Source organism: Gigantopelta aegis, chromosome 4, assembly GCF_016097555.1.
Source record: "Gigantopelta aegis isolate Gae_Host chromosome 4, Gae_host_genome, whole genome shotgun sequence".
NCBI classification, from domain to species: Eukaryota; Metazoa; Mollusca; class Gastropoda; order Neomphalida; family Peltospiridae; genus Gigantopelta; species Gigantopelta aegis.
Window position 1 is genome coordinate 101,608,814 of NC_054702.1, and position 21,381 is coordinate 101,630,194.

The window sequence follows — 21,381 nt, forward strand, 5'->3', positions numbered from 1 at the left end:
CAATTATCAAAATATGCAAAAACATACAAACCATACCCAGCTTTTGGTAACACCACACCCACTCCTAAAAGCATACATTAAAAATGTTGATTTTGTAATAAATATTTTTATGAATAATTTCTTTTTAATTTAAAATGTGAACACAATATGCACCTCCCTTCACACTAGCATATGCTTTGTACATTCATGAAAATCATGATAAATAAATAGTCCATTACTAAAATTATGTTTATACTTTTGTACAACCATTTTAGTAATTTAATTGCAAAAAAAGTAAAGTTTGTTTTATTTAACGACGCCGCTAGAGCACATTGATTTTTTATCTTATCATCGGCTATTGGACGTCAAACATATGGTCATTCTGACACTGTTTTTAGAGGAAACCCGCTGTCGCCACATAGGCTACTCTTTTTACGACAGGCAGCAAGGGATCTTTTATTTGCGCTTCCCACAGGCAGGATAGCACAAACCATGGCCTTTGTTGAACCAGTTATGGATCACTGGTCGGTGCAAGTGGTTTACACCTACCCATTGAGCCTTGCGGAGCACTCACTCAGGGTTTGGAGTCGGTATCTGGATTAAAAATCCCATGCCTCGACTGGGATCCGAACCCAGTACCTACCAGCCTGTAGACCGATGGCCTGCCACGACGCCGGTAAATTTAATTGCAACCATTCATCCCAGTGGTCAAATGATTCTAAGGCCATTATAAAATACATTTTTCATTTTCATCCCCACCCGCCCCATTGATAAGACAACCCCTATCCCCACTCCTGTTTCATCCCCACCCGCCCCAGTGATAAGACAACCCCTATCCCCACTCCTGTTTCATCCCCACCCGCCCCATTGATAAGACAACCCCTATCCCCACTCCTGTTTCATCCCCACCCGCCCCAGTGATAAGACAACCCCTATCCCCACTCCTGTTTCATCCCCACCCGCCCCAGTGATAAGACAACCCCTATCCCCACTCCTGTTTCATCCCCACCCGCCCCAGTGATAAGACAAACCCCTATCCCCACTCCTGTTTCATCTCCACCCGCCCCAGTGATAAGACAACCCCTATCCCCACTCCTGTTTCATCCCCACCCGCCCCAGTGATAAGACAACCCCTATCCCCACTCCTGTTTCATCCACCATCCTGTTTTATTATTGAAAATGTTTTTTGCTTGATATGCATTATTTCCAGTAGTGTTAATATAAAAAAACCACCAGAATTTCACTCTTCCCCCATTTTAAAAACAAATTTGTCTGAAAATCTAGCATTTAATGTATAACAGACTAATGTCTAAATGCAGACCACAGTATGTAAATGACCACTTAAGACAGGCCACATTATAAAACAGTGATCTCTTATTACAGGCCACAATATAAAACAGTGACCTATTAAGACAAGCCACAGTATAAAATAGTGACGTCTTAAGACAAGCTACAGTATAAAATGGTGACCTCTTATTATACGCCACAGTATAAAACAATGACCTCTAAAGACATGCCCAGTAGAAAACGAGGGTCTCATAAGACAGTTCACAGTATAAAACAGTGACCTCTTATTACAGGTCACAGTATAAAACGGTGATCTCTTATTACAGGTCACAGTATAAAACGGTGATCTCTTATTACAGGTCACAGTATAAAACAGTTATCTCTTATTACAGGTCACAGTATAAAACAGTTATCTCTTATTGCAAGCTACATTAAAAACCAGTGACCTCTTATTACAGGCTACATTATAAGTGTCCTCTTAAGACAGGACAGTATAACACAATGACCTTTTAAGACATGCCCAGTATAAAACGGTGGTCTCTTAAGACAGGTCACAGTATAAAACGGTGGAATCTTATAGATAGGCCACAATATAAAAGTAGCATCTTAAGACAGATAGGGGTCAAGTTGTACTACTAGTATCATAGATGATTTGGGGGAACAGAACGGTGTTCTCTCATAAATAAATAGACAATAAATAGAGAGATGGCTGTTTAAAAGGAAACATTTGAGTCCTTGAGCATGTTTGTTAGTGGTAGTGTGTATGTATAATACACACTCATGTACACATACACGTTTGGAAACAAATGAAAGATGTGTCAGATGCACCTGACGATAACTGTAAAATAACAATGCATTGTCTTCAATCTCGGTGAGCAGATGAGTTTAACGATTTTCACTTTGTGGTCATCATCTTCACAAACTCTGAAGAAAAGAAGATAAAAAAGAGATTCAGTTTATCAGATATTTTTCCTTATTTAGGAAATAAACAAATATGTTTAGGTGCTATCAAAATGATCATCAGATAACTTTAATGTTAATATGTATATAATAAATTACCAAAATGTATCTACCTGTATAGTAGTCCTTCCCAGCTACATGAACATTGTAAATTTGTCAATAATTTCAGTTTGATTTGAAGGGACATTTCTGAGTTTGCAGCAATTATTAAGATGTTATCGACTAACAGACACTTTTTAATGACTGTAATTACATCTGATCATTCTAATATTCAGGGCATAAAATTGGATTTTTTTCAGACAAACGATATGTCGTTCGTGTGGTTTTATTGTTTGCACGAACGATTTTCTCCAGTGGTTCAGATACAAATGAAAAGGTTAACTGGCAACGGTAATCAAATGAGAATCTAAGATGGGCGATTTTCGTAGCTTTTCTCCAAATTCTTATCATAAATACTAAATTATTATTATTATTTGGTATGCTGGGACTAACTTGAAAGCTGCCATTTACATTTCAGCACATTACCCCATCGGTTCTGTTACAGGGGAGTACTTGTTGGCGCCAAACAATAGTCTGAACGAAATGGGGATTTGCCAGAAGCATTGAGCTTCCGGGTCTGAATGGAAAGACCCGAAGTTCTGTGAATCCTCGATCGATCCAATCGATGCTGCGAGTGCGAATAATTTTTACATGCTCATATACCACTAGAGTTTCGAGCATGTCCATTCCGGGGCCTGTCTCTGGATAGCCAGGGGCTTGTCCCGGTACAGAAAAAAAATTAAGCGGACAATTTTGAAATTTACATCCAAAAATTAAATAGTGGGCCTTTAACATTTTGATGCGCATCTTTAATATAATTAATAAAGAAAATTCTACTCATTAAATTTGGTCGCTAGATTAGATCGGGTGGTCAAAAAGAAATTAGATAAGATGGAAGGAGGGGGTGGGGGGTAGAGTTGAAAATGGGCAGAATTTTGAAAATAGCAATTAGTAAAAGAAGTTAATAGAATTTAAAAAAAAAAGAAAAAAAAAGAAAGTTACAAGCCAAAAATAAAAAGAATGGACTGCTTGGTCGAATATTTATATAATCTGGAGCATTTTAGGACAGTCCAAAAATAAATAAGAGCAAGAAGAGACGATCGGACTATTTAATAATATTAAAAAAAAAGAAGTAATTTCGACATAAACTTTTGAATGAAGGTCTAAAAGTTTAAAGTCCGATCTATATGTCCACGTAAGTGGCCTCGTTAAGGCCGTTAGGGTGCACAGCTTGTAGGGACGAGATGGGTTGCATCCCGTCAAGAAAACCCCTAGATTGACAGTCAATAGACATTGAAGGTGTTGTGCTGTGCTGAAATACAGATCTTGAGAAGCCGGATCCGTCTGAACGAGAGAGAGAATCAGACTAGGGTTTAGTCCAGTCGTCATAGGTTGGTATAGTGGTGCGGACTGGCCTGACTCCGGAGGATACAAGATGGTATCACAATAAAACAAAGTAAAGTCTAGAAAAGAGTAGTAGGGGCCGACCCCGCTTCCTATTTCTTCTTAGAGTGGGGCGGTAAATCTTCCAGTGCTGCTAGGACAGGCTCGCACATGTAGAGACTAAATGCGAACAACCGTAGCGTTCTGCAGAATGGCCGTCATACAAGTCACGAAAAAAGCAAGTCAACATAGTCAGACGGAGAAATGACAAGGAGGCAAGGAATCTCGCTAAAAAAGAATCCAACCTGGTGGTGCAGACTGTCGAAACGAGAAGCTCCAATAGCCGCATACATCCCAGTAGAAAACTTCACTTCGTTGATAAAAACAACAAAAGTGAAGGATCCCCAAGTCGAGCTGCGAAAGCACATGCAGTGTGCACAAACACGTCTTACTGCGACGAGCTGCAGACTGGGAATGATTGATGCTGCAACTCAGTGTTTCATCATGTTCTAATTTTCACTTTGTTATTTTAAAGTCCCTTATTAAACGTACTATTTTCTTCGCTGTGTATGTCATATTTTAATAAACTTGATTTAGCAAGGGTTGTACTTGTTTTCATTACAATACATGTTTCAGAATTAATGCATATATTTCAACATAACCACACAGGTGTAAAAAGTAAATAAATATACAGAACTTTACATACGTTTTTTTCGCTTCCTATTTATTGCACGAGTTTATTGTGCGCAAGAATATTTACCACGAGACCGCGTAGTTAAGTCGTGATGTCATTTGTAAATCAAAAGCCGATATCATGTAAAAAAAAAAAAAAAAAAAAAAAAAACGAAAAGGGGATTCCCCAAATAAACGTCCTGGTCCAGATTGCATTGTTACTTTTTTTTTTCTCACACCTGCAATGCTAGGCCCGTTCTCTTATTATTTTATTCCAAAAATAGTTATATTAGCCAAAACACGCCAGTTTACATTTTCTAACGAGCGATTATAGTTTTTGCACGAACGATCCATCGTTCGTGTCCATATTGGTTTTGCATAACCGACAGACAAACGACAAAATCATGCGTACCAAATTTTATGCCCTGATATTTGTACTAGGTTAAATTTCATTTTATTTCCCAATTTTTTTTTTTCTTTCGTATGTACGAAATTATTTGAAGACAAAATCCAGTTTGGGCTTCTTACAAATATTAAGACGACCAGAAACACATTGAATATACAGACACTGATATTCTAAACAAGAAAATATATTTAATATGTAAGTTTAATAGTAGAAATATTTTATTAGTCGGAAACATCTTACAATACAACAAACTCAGGAATGTCCCTTTAACGTAAGAAGAAAAGTAAAAGGAAATAACAAACACTTTTTTTGTGTGCAATTTAAGAAACAATCCGTTTACATAAAATTATACCATAGTAAGAAAACGATGTTCATTGCTGGGTAGGACTAGTCTAAAATAACTACATAGAGATATGGGGGTGGAGGGTAAGAGTGGCAGACTATGTATCCACTAACCATACAATAAAACAATCAGTATACATAATATTTCCAGTAGACACAACACACAAAGAAAACCCCCACAAAAAAACACATAAATATTTCGAAGCCCTGTAAATAACTGGACCCAACAGATTTGTCCATAATTAGGAAAAACAACTACCGTAATTTCCTGCGCATTGCCCGCTACAGTAGATAGTCCGCAGCGATCTATATTTACGTTTTAGGATAATAAAATGCTCAGATAGCCCGCTCCGGCAGATAATCCGCAGACTATCTGCATGTAATTGTTGAAGTGATCACGTGGTCTGCCTGTTCACTTGTACCGGTAAGCTGATATAGCTTTTGTCACTAAGACTGAGTTGTTTTTATAGTAATTTCCTCCTTGCTTCTGTCACTATGACCGAGTTGTTTTCATTGTAATTTCCTCCTAGCTACTTTAACTACGACTGAGTAGGTCTCATAAAAGCTTCATTCTGTATGTTTAGATCACAATTTGTCAGTCATTATTGAATCATGGACTCGCCAAGTAGCAAAAAACGTAAAAGGAAAAGTTACAAGGCAGAGTTTAAACTTAAAGTTGTGTTATATGCGGACGAACATGGTGATAGAGAAGCAGGCCGTGTGTTCGATGTTGATGAAAAGTCTGTTCGTCAGTGGAGAAAAATGAAAGAACAATTATCAGTAGAACCTAGAACAAAAAGAGCCAGATGGCATGACATTGCACATTTTTCGACACTTGAAATTGCTTTAGTTAATTGGATTAAAGCTCCACGTGAAAACGGAAGGTCTGTCTACAGTGTTGATTAGGTTAAAAGCGCAAACTATGGCTAAAGAAATAAAACTGAGTACTTTTAAAGGTGGGCCAACCTGGTGTTACCGATTCATGAAAAAGAATGATTTATCAGTCAGAAGTTGTACGACTGTAGGCCAATCTCTCCCCGCCGAATGGGAGAAAAAAGTTAGCGATTTCCATGATTTTGTTGCACGATCGAAAAAAATGAACAATTTGAAAGCAAATTTAATTAGTAATAATTATCAGCTTATGTATTACTAATATGGATGAAGTGCCCATGTGTTTTGACACCTCCCCCTAACAGAACAGTTGACTGTGTTGGTTCCAAAACCGTGACTATTGTAACGACTGGCAATGAAAAAACCCATTACACAGTTGTACTCGCTTGTATGGCTAATGGTGAAAAACTATGCCCAATGGTGATATTTAAGCGGATTACAGTTCCAAAAGTAACTTTTCCCCCTGGTGTTGTTGTACGTTGCAACAAAAAGAGTTGGATGAATGAAGAAGAAATGTCTGTTTAGACACAAGGTGTTTGGAAAAAGTGGACAGGGTCATTTTTTAGTCAGGCAAAGTGCCTTCTAGTTATGGATAGCATGTCAGCTCATAAACTTGAAAGTGTCAAAAGTGAACTGAAAACGCTGAATACTCATATAGCGATAATTCCAAGTGGATTAAAAAATTTTTTACAGTCACTAGATTTGACGGTGAACCATGTATTCAAGGTTAAAGTACGAGAGGAATGGGAAGCTTGGATGTCTGAAGGACTGCACACGTACACAAAAATGGGACGCATGCGCAGAGCTTATGTCGAAGTTGTGAATTGGGCGCTGAAGGCATGGGAGTCTGTTGATAGAAAGATAATTATTAAAGCATTCCATAAAGCTGGAATATTAGAAGCATCAGAACCTTGTGATAGTGACAGCAGTGATGACGATATTCTCCTGTCCACCATAGCAGGTCACTCAGAAGAAACTCAGTTGCAGCTTTTCGATAGTGAATCGGAAGACTCCGAATTCGAGGGATGGGACTGAACTGTCACTGTGTTTTATGTTTAACACCGTTAATTGTGTTTAAAATAATGTTTTGCATACCGGTACTATTATTTACTTTTATGATTTTGTTTGATCAGCCCGCATGTTTATTAACAAAATAAAACGAATAATGATCACATAGTCCGCTCCGCCAGATAGTCCGCAGGAGGCATTTTTTGATGCTTTAAATCACATAGCCCGCGGGCAATACGCAGGAAATTACAGTATGCTTGTTTGCTATTATTCCACAAAATCATGTTTTTCAGAAAGATCAGAAAATAACCTTGCAGATCTTTAACAGACTTTATTCTACAAATGAAAGAAAGGTGATTACAAATTAACTTTTTTGTTTTGTTTAATGACACCGCTAGAGAACACTGATTAATAAATCATCAGTTATTGGATATCAAACATCTGTTAAATGTTGACTTGCATTTGCAGCAAGGTATCTTTTATATGCATTTTCCTCCATAGAATTGCACATACCACGGCCTTTGAGATAAGAGTTGTGGGGCACTGGTTGGGATGGGGAAAAACCCAATGAGAGAACGGATCCACTGAGGAGGTGAGCACTCTACCACCTGAGCTAGATCCCGTCTCTCAGTACTATCACTGCCAAACTACAATCAGCAAGAATTGATCATCAGCAAATCTGACAGTTATGTCCCTTTAAACATGTTTTTTGCTGGTACATGTACCTGTATTTTGGTGTATGATGACATCTGCTTCAAAGCTAAATCTTTTTGAGCAGATGAACTATAAAGTACTTATACATGCAAATTAAAAAAACCTTTTTTAAAGGAAAAATTAATGTATACAAATTATGCAACTTTTCGGTAATTCTGAAAAACTTTTTTTCCCCCTATCATCTAGAAATTTATGATTTTATCATGCCCTGTTCTGTGAAATATTTTTAAAAAGTAACAGCAGTTTACTCAAGGATACTGATACTGCCATCAACCACATAAAGTACATTCTAATATATGGTAGAAAAAAGAAACAAAAAAAAAGAGATGAAAAACCCACCTCATTTTATGCTATTATTTATGTCAATGTGGTTTTTTGTTTGTTTTTTTTCAATTTCAAAAATTAATTTTTTCTATTTCAGATTCACGAAACAATGTCAATGTGTTTGCACTTCACAAATTTTCAAGAACATAATTATTCAAAATTAAATTCTTCAAAACATCTATCATCTCAGGACTTAAAAAATGATCACATCTATTTTAGTCAAAAAGTAACACCCCACCAATAACGACCATCCCCCTTGTAAAACCACCCTGCTATAAAGACCAATATTTTAAAGACCAGAATATATCCTTATTATTTTATTGTAAAACTACCCCAGCAATACCACCCTGCTATTACGACCAGTAAAGTCAAACCCACTGGTTGTTTTTAGCGCATTTGGACCCCACAAATGCGACCACAACAATTACATCTGCAACAATTAGCTGCATCAGTCAAGTAAGACAGAATTCACACGTTTGTTTGGGAAGTGGACATCCTAAAACGTCGGGAGGGTGTCTCCTGTAAACCCTATCTTGTCACTACAGCTTATGTATCATGTTCCTCATATGCTGTTGTGTAACGGCCTGAGCGTAATAAAGTTCTGTTCTGTTCTGTTGTTAGTTGCTATGGTGTAATAATTAAGAAAAAGAACACATCCAAGCTCACAAATAACTGAAGCATAAATGTCAATACACGTTTATCAGTTTAGACATTGCTGATGACAACTGGAAAGAAGGGTGGGACGTAAAATAACCGTAAAATTCACAATCAATATTTACCAAACAATCATCATTTTGTATGTTGGTAATTCGGTATTAGGACCACCCCATTATTAAGACAATTTTAATAAGCCCCCCTCTGGTGGTCGCAACAGCAGGATTTCACTGTATATGCAAAAACATAATTTGGCTCTGTAAACATTAAGGATCTGTTACAGTAGGCATTACAAACCAATCCCTTGCTTGAAGTAATTTATAATAGTAATTAAAACCATACCCGAAAACATAATTTGTTACAAGAAGGATATTTACCATCATAGTTAACTTGTCCATCACCATCAATATCTGCTTCCCTGATCATTTCGTCTACCTCTTCATCGGTTAATTTCTCCCCCAAATTTGTCATCACATGCCTCAATTCAGCTGCACTTATGAAACCGTTTCCATCCTTATCAAAAACCTGGAATGCTTCACGTATTTCATCTTCTGAATCGGTGTCTTTCATCTTTTTGGCCATCATCGTTAGAAATTCAGCAAAATCGATTGTTCCATTACCTATATATAAACAGATTTGTTGAATATACATGTAAATGTCATTTTAGATGAAAACTTGTGTAATATGAGCACAGCTAAAATCTTGGAAGATGTCAAGTATTATGTTTTTTTATATGAAAACAAAATGACGATTCAGATATGTACATGCAAAAAACCACAGATCCAAATGTAATATATATGGTTAGATTTTATGCAAAACAAAAATTAAATTACTTATTAATGAGTACAAAAGTCATAATGGCATCAAAATTTGGAATGCTATGTTCGTCCAATTAAAACTGGATATCAGAGAGGTTTTTGGTGCAGGCATTTTCTTCCAAAATAATTTCCAATTAGAATTATATTTGACAGACCTATGGGAGGAACTTAAACCTACAATCTCACCTCCCAGTCATAAAATATTATAATGCGAAATTAAAGTCTTATGCAACTACATGAACAGTTTTAATAAACTCCTGTGTTTTCACTGTCTACATTTATAGTCGAATACAACAAAAGACAATAATTTTAATGCACAAGCTTGAAATTGTGGCCTGTGAGAAGCATTCAATTTTTTTTATACCTAGCAGATGAAATAGATATATTGACCTGCTAAAATAACCAAAACATTGTAGGTCATTTTTCAAGAGACAGATGTATGTACGATTATCTCACCTGCTATTTAGCTTGAGATTCTGTCATATTTAAATTTTATAATGCTCTAAAATACATCTCAGAGGTGTCAATCTCCTACAGACTACCCCAAACTGTCCCAAACACTCTGTTCAACCCGTGCTGTCTTACTTCCAGCAGGATATTCTGTTTTTTAGCAGGTCATATTTCTTTTGGCCTGCCATTTAAAAAAATAACAGCAGGCCACATTTTACTTCATATTTTTAGCCCTGCATTATACATGTATATTAAAGTGAATAGCAGAAAAAATGGGACCTTGGTTTTAAAATTTTATTGGACAACCCCCGCAATTAAGATAATGCCCACGGCAAAACAAACATGCCATTGAAAGAAAACCGTAATATGGTCCAAGGTATAAAAGTGCTGCCGAGAATTAAAATCTCCACGGCATTGCCGATTGCAACGTTGTGAGAAACACTTTTTTTGTTCCATGCCCTGTGATTACAGAAACCAGACCTGGCTGTGAAAACCAACTGATGGTCCCGAGTAATAAATTGCTCCTCATACTTCAAATTATGAGGAGTCATTTAAGATATGACCATGCGGCTACTAACAATTACTTTCCTTGAACTAGTCTCAAGGGAGTGATGGGGAGTGACAGTGATAGCTCCTCTTTAACAGTGAGGTCTGAGAACCCAGTGGAAACACTTTATTGTAATCATGGTAATGGTGAATAGACTGTGAATTTGCCGACATGTTACCAACACACTATCATGAAATCCAGGGGCCTGAGTAGATGACATATTTTGAAAGCTAACATTTCAGCCAGTGCAGACATTTTTATGTGACCTACATTGCCAACTGCATCTTTAGAACATTAAAGTTGACAGACCCTAGTTTTTAAACAGCATATTTTTCACAATTAGAGCCATTTTTGATAACTGAAATCACACGTTACTTAGATTTTATTGTCTGCATTATACATTTCCGTACATCCAAAGTCTTTCTGGTCATCCTGGTGTTTGTAATACCACAAAATGCAATTTTATATATTTTAAAAAGTGTACATTCTTCTGAGAAGTAACAGTTATGGAGACGAGCTCTAGTCTGTTTTTAAAGAGAATTTCTCAGTTTCAACGTCACAAACTACTATAATTTTACTCTACTGTAACATTATTCAAATGTGTTACAAGTTTGTCAATAACCAAACTTAGCAACCATTTTTACGGGTTGAAACTAGTCTGCAACTTTAAATAATGGCATGTAATGAAAAGGAGAATTATTTGGATGACATATTCTACAAGGATAAATAAAACCTTCAGATTTGAGCTATAACACTATATCATTCCTTTAACACTATATCGTTTCTTGAGTTAAAACAAAATGTCTAACCATCTTCGTCCACCTCGTTGATCATGTCTTGTAATTCGGCTTCTGTTGGATTCTGACCTAGTGACCTCATCACAGTTCCCAACTCTTTTGTCGTGATACAGCCATCTCCATCTTTGTCAAATAGACTGAACGCCTCTTTGAATTCTGCAAAACAAACATCACTCCATTATTAAGACTCAAAACTACTTGAAGTATATTGTGTCAGTCTGGACATATGTTCCTCTGTGTGCCATGTTTTGTTACAAACAAACATCACTCCATTATCAAGACTCAAAACTACTTGAAGTATATTGTGTAAGTCTGGACATATGTTCCTCTGTGTGCCATGTTTTGTTACAAACAAACATCACTCCGTTATCAAGACTCAAAACTACTTGAAGTATATTGTGTAAGTCTGGACATATGTTCCTCTGTGTGCCATGTTTTGTTACAAACAAACATCACTCCGTTATCAAGACTCAAAACTACTTGAAGTATATTGTGTCAGTCTGGACATATGTTCCTCTGTGTGCCATGTTTTGTTAAAAACAAACATCACTCCGTTATCAAGACTCAAAACTACTTGAAGTATATTGTGTAAGTCTGGACATATGTTCCTCTGTGTGCCATGTTTTGTTACAAACAAACATCACTCCGTTATCAAGACTCAAAACTACTTGAAGTATATTGTGTCAGTCTGGACATATGTTCCTCTGTGTGCCACGTTTTGTTAAAAACAAACATCACTCCGTTATCAAGACTCAAAACTACTTGAAGTATATTGTGTAAGTCTGGACATATGTTCCTCTGTGCCACGTTTTGTTAAAAACAAACATCACTCCGTTATCAAGACTCAAAACTACTTGAAGTATATTGTGTCAGTCTGGACATATGTTCCTCTGTGTGCCACGTTTTGTTAAAAACAAACATCACTCCGTTATCAAGACTCAAAACTACTTGAAGTATATTGTGTAAGTCTGGACATATGTTCCTCTGTGTGCCATGTTTTGTTACAAACAAACATCACTCCGTTATCAAGACTCAAAACTACTTGAAGTATATTGTGTAAGTCTGGACATATGTTCCTCTGTGTGCCACGTTTTGTTAAAAACAAACATCACTCCGTTATCAAGACTCAAAACTACTTGAAGTATACTGTGTAAGTCTGGACATATGTTCGTTCCTCTGTGTGCCATGTTTTGTTACAAACAAACATCACTCCATTATCAAGACTCAAAACTACTTGAAGTATACTGTGTAAGTCTGGACATATGTTCGTTCCTCTGTGTGCCATGTTTTGTTACAAACAAACATCACTCCATTATCAAGACTCAAAACTACTTGAAGTATATTGTGTCAGTCTGGACATATGTTCCTCTGTGTGCCATGTTTTGTTACAAATGTTGCAGGGCTAGCTCTGGCACTCGCCAAGTTCACCAATTGCGAATTTTAAAAACAATTAACGAAATTTGTTTTAATTTGGCGAATAAATTTCTTGTAGTAATTGTTACTTTATTAGAAAATACCTGGGTTTTTGCAATTTTTAAAGTTTAAATTGATGATTTGGTGAAATTTTCGTCTAATCCCAGAGCTAGCCCAACAACAGTTGTAAAATATAGGGAGAGACCTCAACATAGGGACTGCCTGGAGGTCAATCCCCAAGGCACACACATTAATAAATATTGCTTAAAACATAACGTTCCAGCACACATTACATACATGTGTTTACAAGAATATGAGCTGTCCACATTTCCACAGACAGGGCAGTACACACAGCACTGGTTGGGATGGAAAAACACCAATGTGTCCTATCAGTGGGTTCAATGATATGACACTGGGAGCACCTAAGGTAATAAACACTTGGTATCAAATTCATATAAAATATACTTATTAGTACTTAGTGTTAGTTTTAATGTGTACATTACAAAATACCAGTATACAAAATATATTGTATACCCACTCGAGAAACAACAAATAAACTCATGTGCAAAAGAAAAACAATGCATTTGATAAGATATACAATATACATGTATATTATGTGTGTGTGTGTATGTATGAGTGTGTGTGTGTGTGTGTGTATATATATATATATATATGTGTGTGTTTATATATATATATATATATATTAAAAAAAACTATGGCAACACATACAATTAGTAGATCTAACAGTATTTAACATACCAGCAATCTGATCCTCATTCAAACTCTCTGCAGCCTACAAGTAAAATAAACAAACATTATTGGCACTGTAGAAACACATTCAAGTTCGTAATAGTGCTAATGGTAATTAAACATACAGGTACATATTTCTCTTTTAAATACTTTTAAAGGGACTGCAGACCTTGCTTTTTAAGGTGCGCGGGTGCGATTGCACTCGTACAGCACATGTAATTTCAATCTGACGAGTGTAAAAACAGCACATGTTACACTCAACAAACGGTGCACGTAAAATAGATGGGTATATTTATTTCCACTGTTTACAAAAATCAACAGTTTTCAAAAGTCATTTAGCTGATAGGAAGGTCCTTTTATTAAAACAATAAAAAATTTAAAACATGGTAGTGGCTTCCATGCAGTCATTAAACTGGTATTTCTCTTTGCTGAACAAATCGGGAAATACTGGTTTAATAGGCAATTTTGTAGACGTACCAGTCAAAATCCAATCGGAGCTACGCTGCCTATTTTATTTATTTTGGAGAGTGGTTTTTACCCTCGCCTTAGCATACTGAGGTGTGCGATTTTCCACTCGCCTACAATTTTCAAAAACCAAGGACTGGGACTGTCCCAATTAAGTTTGTTGCCATTAAGATGTTGCCTACCAACAGACGTGTTTTACAGACTAAAAATATTGTATATTCAATACATGTTTCCACATAAAATATATTACCAGTGGCTGTATATTAAATGTTTCTGATCATCCTAGTGTTTGTACTAGACAAAATTCACTTTGTTTACAAATACAATGTATATAGAGAATAAAACATGAGTGGCCGTTAAGATACCATTTATCTTACGAGTTGTTTTAAAATGTATCTAACGAGCAAAAACAAGTTTGATATGTTTTCTTACACAGCCCTTTACATTGCGATCGACCACAAGTCCTGCCATTGGTGATAAATATGACAGTGTTTGTTGTGATAAAATGTTGGTTCATCTGGCCAGTAAATTCCTGTAATTTAATTTGAACTAGTGTCAGTGTACCAACTACCATTGTACAAGAAACATGTGCAAGGTCCTACTAAAAAAACATGACAATAGATGCTACCTGTTATCTTTGAAACAGCCCTCGAAATTCGCGGCGGCAATCAGCAATGCCGTCGCAAAAGCTATCGCAAAATTGATTTGCCAAAGCATTTCATTGCTGTCGCAAATCTGAGAGTAGTGAAAAGTCTGGAGTCATTTTTCTCTGAACTCTGTCCAATTACAGATCCCAGTAAAAAGCATTTATAATCTAGTGTTGCCCAATGTTTCCTCAATTAATATAAATCGGTTTATCCCAGTACAGAAGCGTACTAAAGTAAAGTTTAGATGTCATCTTTTAGCATATTATTACTGCAGTGGATCATAGATGAATAATTTTAACAGCATTAATCTTTTCTTTAAAATTGGCACCGTAGTGCTGTTGCAAAATTTGTTTGCGACGGCACTTATCTGCCGTAGCAAACTTGTCCGAATTTCAAGGGCTGTTGAAATGAGATCTTAACCCTCAATTGTTTTCTGATTTACTTTAAGGGTGAGGGGTGGTAGTACAGGGCTCGAACTTAAGAATTTATCACCCACAGCAATTTGTAATAGAATTGCCATGGGTGAAACGGCCCACCGACGGCAATTTTGAGCCTGCGTATGGCACTATTTTTTTTAAAGTGACATTTGCAGCAAATAAACATGACTGAAAGGTTATTTTGTTGTATAAGACATTTCAAATGTGCAGATGTTAAATACTGGCAGTTAATGTACATCAGATGTACACATTTTGCCATTGATGACGAACTTTACCGATGGCATTTTTGTGCCATCGGTGATGCTCTCTACCTACGGCAATTTATATTCAACGACGGTAATTGCCGTAGGTGCCGTCATTAAGTTCGAGCCCTGTAGTATTTATCGTCAACGTCCCTAACTGCGTTATGCTTCAAATTCTGTTCACTTTGTTTTCTCGTGCACAGTTTGTGCAATCAACATCAATTTGTTGTCATCAGCATGTCGTTCATTTATGAAGTTTTTCTTCACAGTTCAGGAACATTTTTATAAACAATAAAGTTGCGAAAAGTAAGTATCTAAATACAAAACTTTACAAACCCCTAAAACGATTAATTTTACTAAGTCGTTTTTGTTTAATCCTTAAAATTACCGATATCGGGTCCACATGACTCGTAGAAATTGACTTAAATGGAGAAAGATAAATTAACATTTGGTGCATGTCACATGACTTCACACGTGCCAGATCAACAAGGCCAAAGAATTTAATTTTTACGATTTTTAAGACCCCTGTTGTTAGAATTTGTTTTCAATTATTATATTCGATCTGAAAAAGGTATGCTACATTTTTGTGCCTCTATTGTAAATAATTTTGAGTATATAAATTGTGTTAATTTAGAATCAATTCATTAAAAAAATGATATTTTACAAACTATTCGCAGGTAGGAACGTAATGCCTATCGGTATTGACATCATGTGTGAGCGATGTGTGTTAATAAAACGCAGACCGGACCATAACGCTTGATAAATTGAATTTTTCCTTTAAAAAAATTAATAAATTAAGTGTTCGGCAAATGTGCATAATTAAGAAACATGTATATTTTCACGTAGTTGCCTTAAAAATGGAAAATGACGAACCACACATGTGCAATATGATACTTTTTGCAAACGCATGCGCCTGAAACGTTGCACCCTTTCCTGTTTAACGGAGGGTGTTTCACTTTTATTTATTAGAATGGATTTGTTTTACATCCACATTATTGATTTTTTACGTTACTTGATAGCAATTTATTTTGTTTCACGTATTGTAGCTGAAAAATGTAGAATAGTATTTCCGTAAATATCGTATTCATGTTTTTGTTGTTAGGTGAACGCAGTTTGAGATGTCGATGGTATATCCTTGTGTATAGGCCTATAATTTATTAATATGCTGCATGCAGGTGTTTTAGTTGTAAACATATCTTACTATTGTCATCTATGGGTTTTGATTTGATCCAAACACCCCCCACCTCCAGACATTATTTTAGGGACTTTACTCAGCTAAATTTAGTCATTAGTGGCATTCTAAATGTTTTCTACAGACAGTATACAACATACTATACGTTTTATATATGCCAGTCACACGATAATTATCTATCACTCAAAAACGGACCATTGCCCGTCCTGACCCCACCCCACCCCCAACACACACAACTCCCAAACAACATCATGGCTACCCCGCCTCTCATCTCTACAGCGCAGTACATACGAACATAGCCAATCGACTTCCGGGACAGATATTATTAGTACAGTAGGCTTTCATAAAGGTGCGATCGTTTTCACCTGTGCCGATTACAGGCAATCGCGATAAGGTCCGCCGCTGTTGCAAACCGACATCGGGGTCAGCTTCCAAACCAGGTTGGCGTTTTGTGATACGCAAAAGAAAACACGCGAGGTCACAGCACTAATCAAAACAAGCCCAGGTAGATAGATTTACAAGCCGGCTGGTTCGATGTTCAGTCGACATACTATAAAATGAAAATCGATCTCCAAAAAATATTTAGTACTTTGAAAAATTTACAGACTGACGAACAATTCTGTGGAATTTCACACTAGGATGACTTAGAATAAAGACGTACCATTTGGGATTAAATTTCCTCTTCTGTACGATGCAGCGGTTTACGGGGAGAAATCGTTGAGCAAATCCAGAAGCAAGTCTGTTTGTCGCACTGCGATGCTGTGGCCAGTGGTCTGAGTCATGTAAAATATATTTCATATCAAATGAGTGCGCAGTTAACATTGTATTTTTCAGGCATGACGGAACAGTATTGGAAGTGAACGGAATGGACTGTCCAATTAACCAAACCAATATTGGGGAGGGGTAGGGTAGGAGGATTTAAAAGCACTGGTGCAAGTGCTCCTGGATGAGTTATCGGCAGGCACGGTGGGAGCAAGTAGACGGGGAGGTGAGGTGGGGGGAGGGGGGGAGGCAGTTGACTGAGGTCGAGGGCGCAAAGCAAAGCTTCTAGGGGCTTCTTTAGGCTCTCCCGTAAATATTTGAAAACTAGATGTCCTGAAATGCAATTTCCTGCCTTCTACAAGTAAAATTCATCTTAAGAATTACTACCGAGATGTTTGATCCAGCACACACCCCCCCCCCCCCCCCCCCCCCCGCTCTACCGTGCCTGGTTATCGGTACTGTATTAAGATTGCATAAAGTTTAATACAGTACGCGTTCATTCTCGTGAGACATGCACATTTCCTCTACCCATAGATATTGTAATTTATTTTTTTAATTTTATACCAGTACCTTAATCTACTACCGGTAATCTATTTTGGTCACTTTTAATGTGTGGTAATTTACATGCAAGTATCGTTATATAACCGGGCCCATAAATCAATACGCCTACATATAATTCAGGCGCGGACTCAAGGGGGTGACACAGGGGTCCCGTGACCCCTCTTTGGAAAAAGGTCCATAAGCCTGCTGTGACCCCTAATATGTGTTTTATTACATTAGTCTGCACTCAACAAATTAAGAAAGCGCCTAAATCAGGAATTGCAATTTTAATATGCATTCACTTAAAGCGACTGCTGAGGTGTCGTTAAACATTCATGCATGCATTCATTCATTCATTCATTCATTCATTCATTCATTCACTTAAAGCGACATTGTCAAAGTTAGGCCTTCCATAATAACCAATTTTTTTTCTTATGACATGTAAAGATTATACTTTGAATTACATGCCCCCCCCCCCCCTAAAAAAAACCCAATAAAACAAAACAAATAAAAACTGGGAGAAACCACATTGTCTGTAAGTCATGTTATGTGGCGACAGGAAAATATATAATGTGTGTGTGTGGGGGGGTGGAGGGTGGGGGGGGGGGGGGGAGGCGTGATTTTTGGACATTGCGTGCATGACAAAAATACATTCAAATAATTTCATTTAATGTTTTTATACACCCGTCTATGATCGGTCGTATTATGGCATGGCGCTGTCCGTCAGTACGTACGTCTGTTAACTTTTTCTTGTCCGGACCATATTTTGCATACAGATGCATACAGGACCATCAAACCTCACATGTAGGAACAACATTGGAAGGAGGTGTGTTACGTACAATTAGTAGGTCGCGGTGACCTACTTTTCACGGTCTAATGTACATAACAGTAAATCCTTTCCGGACCATATCTTGCATACAGATGCATACAGGACCATCACACCGCACACGTAGGAACAACTTGGGCTGGCGGTGTGTCGCGTACTATTACTAGGTCACTGTGACCTACTTTTCATAGTCTACTGCACATAACAGTAAATCCTTGTCTGGACCATATCTTGCATACAGGACCATCAAACCTCACATGTAAGAACAATTTGGGATGGCGGTGTGTCGCGTACTATTACTAGGTCACTGTGACCTACTTTTCATAGTATATTGCACATAACAGTAAATCCTTGTCTGGACCATATCTGGCATACAGGGCCATCAAACCTCACACGTAGGAACAACTTGGGATGGCAGTATGTCGTGTACCATTATTAGGTCACTATGACCTACTTTTCACGATCTGCTGCACATAACAGTAAATCCTTGTCCGGACCATATCTTGCATACAGATGCATACAGGACCATCAAACCTCACATGTAGGAACAACATGGGAAGAAGGTGTGTCACGTACGATTACTAGGTCACAGTGACCTACTTTTCACTGTCTGCTGCACATTACACCAAATCCTTGTCTGGACCATATCTTGCATATAAATGCATACATTACTATCAAAACTCACATGTAGGAACTACTTGGGATGATGGTATGTCACGTACTATTACTAGGTCACCGTGATCTACTTTTTCACAGTCTAATGTACATAACAGTAGATCCTTGTCCGGACCTTATCTTGCATACAGATGTATACAGAACCATCAAACCTCACACGTAGGAACAACTTGGGATGGCGGTGTGTCGCGTACTATTATTAGGTCACTGTGACCTACTTTTCATAGTCTACTGCACATAACAGTAAATCCTTGTCTGAACCATATCTTGCATACAGGACCCTCAAACCTCACATGTAGGAACAACTTGGGATGACGGTATGTCATATACCATTACTAGGTCACTATGACCTATTTTTCACGGTCTGCTGCACATAACAGTAAATCCTTGTCTGGAACATATCTTGCATACAGATGCATACAGGACCATCAAACCTCACATGTAGGAACAACTTGGGATGGTGGCGTGTCACATACAATTACTAGGTCACTGTGATACAAATACCGGGCGTATCATGTACCTCACTGGCACTCTTGTTTTTATTTGTATTATTGAAACACCCAATAATGATGACCGACAGGTTAACATGTGATGTTACATTTTGAATTTGACAGAACTGAAACAAATAAAACAACATTTATTGTTTATTTTAATGCAGAATTGCGTTTTATGTAGGCCTACTCTATATTCTTTGCATAATCAATCCTAACGTATCCTTAACAGACAATGGATTATTACTGTACGCAGGTCAGGTCAGGTCAGGTCAGAGGGTTTTACGTGCACATTCAGAACAAGTTATTGTAGCGCACGCCTATTATGTGCGAAGGTGCCGATCACAATCAATCTAATTAAAATTAGCTCCACTATTACATGTGGATCTAAAGACAGCCAGTTGGAGCTCATGTCCACCAATCAAAACCTTATTTGCAGAATCCTGCCAGTGATTTAAAAATAATTTGAAAACATTCCGAATTATCCTGAGGGTATACGACATGTTTCGCGTGAATTACGAATGCTTTAAAACATGTTTTATTTTATAAAATAAATAATTTGTAATGTAAAACTGAAGACTGATTTAGGTTTTTTTAAATTTTATAAATAAATAAATAATTTTTAATGTAAAATTGAAGACTGATAACGCACCCCGTACGTATTGGTATTGTTCGCTGTACGGCGGCCACTAAAATAGACTCGCCCGATATTTTTAGAATTTGTATGCTCCCAAATAACGTTATAAAAGGCGAAGTGTGATTGGTCAATATTTAAAAGACGAAATGTTACCTGGACATTGGGGACTACTCAGTGTTGTTAGTTTTAAATCACTGGCAGGATTCTGCAAGTAAGGTTTTGATTGGTGGGCATGAGCTCCAACTGGCTGCTGTTAGATCCACCTGTAATAGTGGAGCTAATTTTAATTAGATTGTGCCGACCATGGCCGGCTCCTCTGTCCAGAACAGGGAAGGGTTGTGTTGGATGGGAGAGGGGACCACCCGCACTGGCATGTGCAAGAGAGCACCAGCAGCCCGATCAGGGTCGGTAGCATGGTATTGTTGGTGCTACGGAATTTTGAAAGTCCCGTAGGGTTAAGCCAAAAAAGAAAGGTTGCAGCAGTTTTAATGAAGGAATTTGAGCGCTTTTTGAACGGTCCGCCGAAAAATAAAGGGGAGCTACGTATAGTTTTGAACTTAGTATGCCGAGAGTAGCTCGTTATTGGAACCTAGCCCAGTGATGGCTATTGTTGTGTGTCTCCCTAGGTTGCCCCAGTAGTGGCTCTTAAAAGAGCCTGATCTGTTCAGATTGCGGCAGGGTAACCCATGGGAGACTACTGTACGCTGTTCTGCGCTACCTTTATTCCCTATCAGGCACCAATTGCAATCAGGGTGCTGGGGGGGGGGGGGGGGGGGGGGGGGGGGGGGGGGGGGGGGGGGGGGGTGCATTTCGACATTTGCCGTTAAGTTACGAAAATGATCGGAAACGTTACCATAAAAACGTGAACAGTCCTTTGACATGGCGTCAACAATGCTTTGACGATAATCTGCTTAGGTCTCACTACACAGATGTCATCTGCCATTAAAACCCATGTTAAATTGCCCAACTTCAAACGCATACACCATTGCAAACATACATTATATAAGCATTTATTTTCACTCCAAAATTGAGA

General features: G+C 37.6%; 1 protein-coding gene across 1 annotated transcript; it reads right to left on the reverse strand.

Moving 5' to 3' along the window:
- Positions 1-1,115: 1,115 nt before the first annotated feature.
- On the reverse strand, positions 1,116-17,166 carry LOC121371603 (calmodulin-A-like). The gene is made up of 5 exons (XM_041497618.1): positions 17,079-17,166; positions 13,444-13,477; positions 11,284-11,427; positions 9,037-9,279; positions 1,116-2,190 (listed from the first exon to the last, which is right to left on the reverse strand). Exons 1-5 carry the CDS (start codon positions 17,079-17,081, stop codon positions 2,162-2,164), a joined length of 453 nt encoding a protein of 150 aa, XP_041353552.1. The 5' UTR covers positions 17,082-17,166; the 3' UTR covers positions 1,116-2,161.
- Between the last annotated feature and the right edge of the window lie 4,215 nt (positions 17,167-21,381).

Coding starts and splice junctions, on each gene's coding strand:
- LOC121371603 (XM_041497618.1), bottom strand. Junction 9,280..11,283: donor CAACGAGGTGGACGAAGATG/GTTAGACATTTT, acceptor GTTTATATATAG/GTAATGGAACAATCGATTTT. Junction 2,191..9,036: donor TGGACAAGTTAACTATGATG/GTAAATATCCTT, acceptor TCTTTTCTTCAG/AGTTTGTGAAGATGATGACC.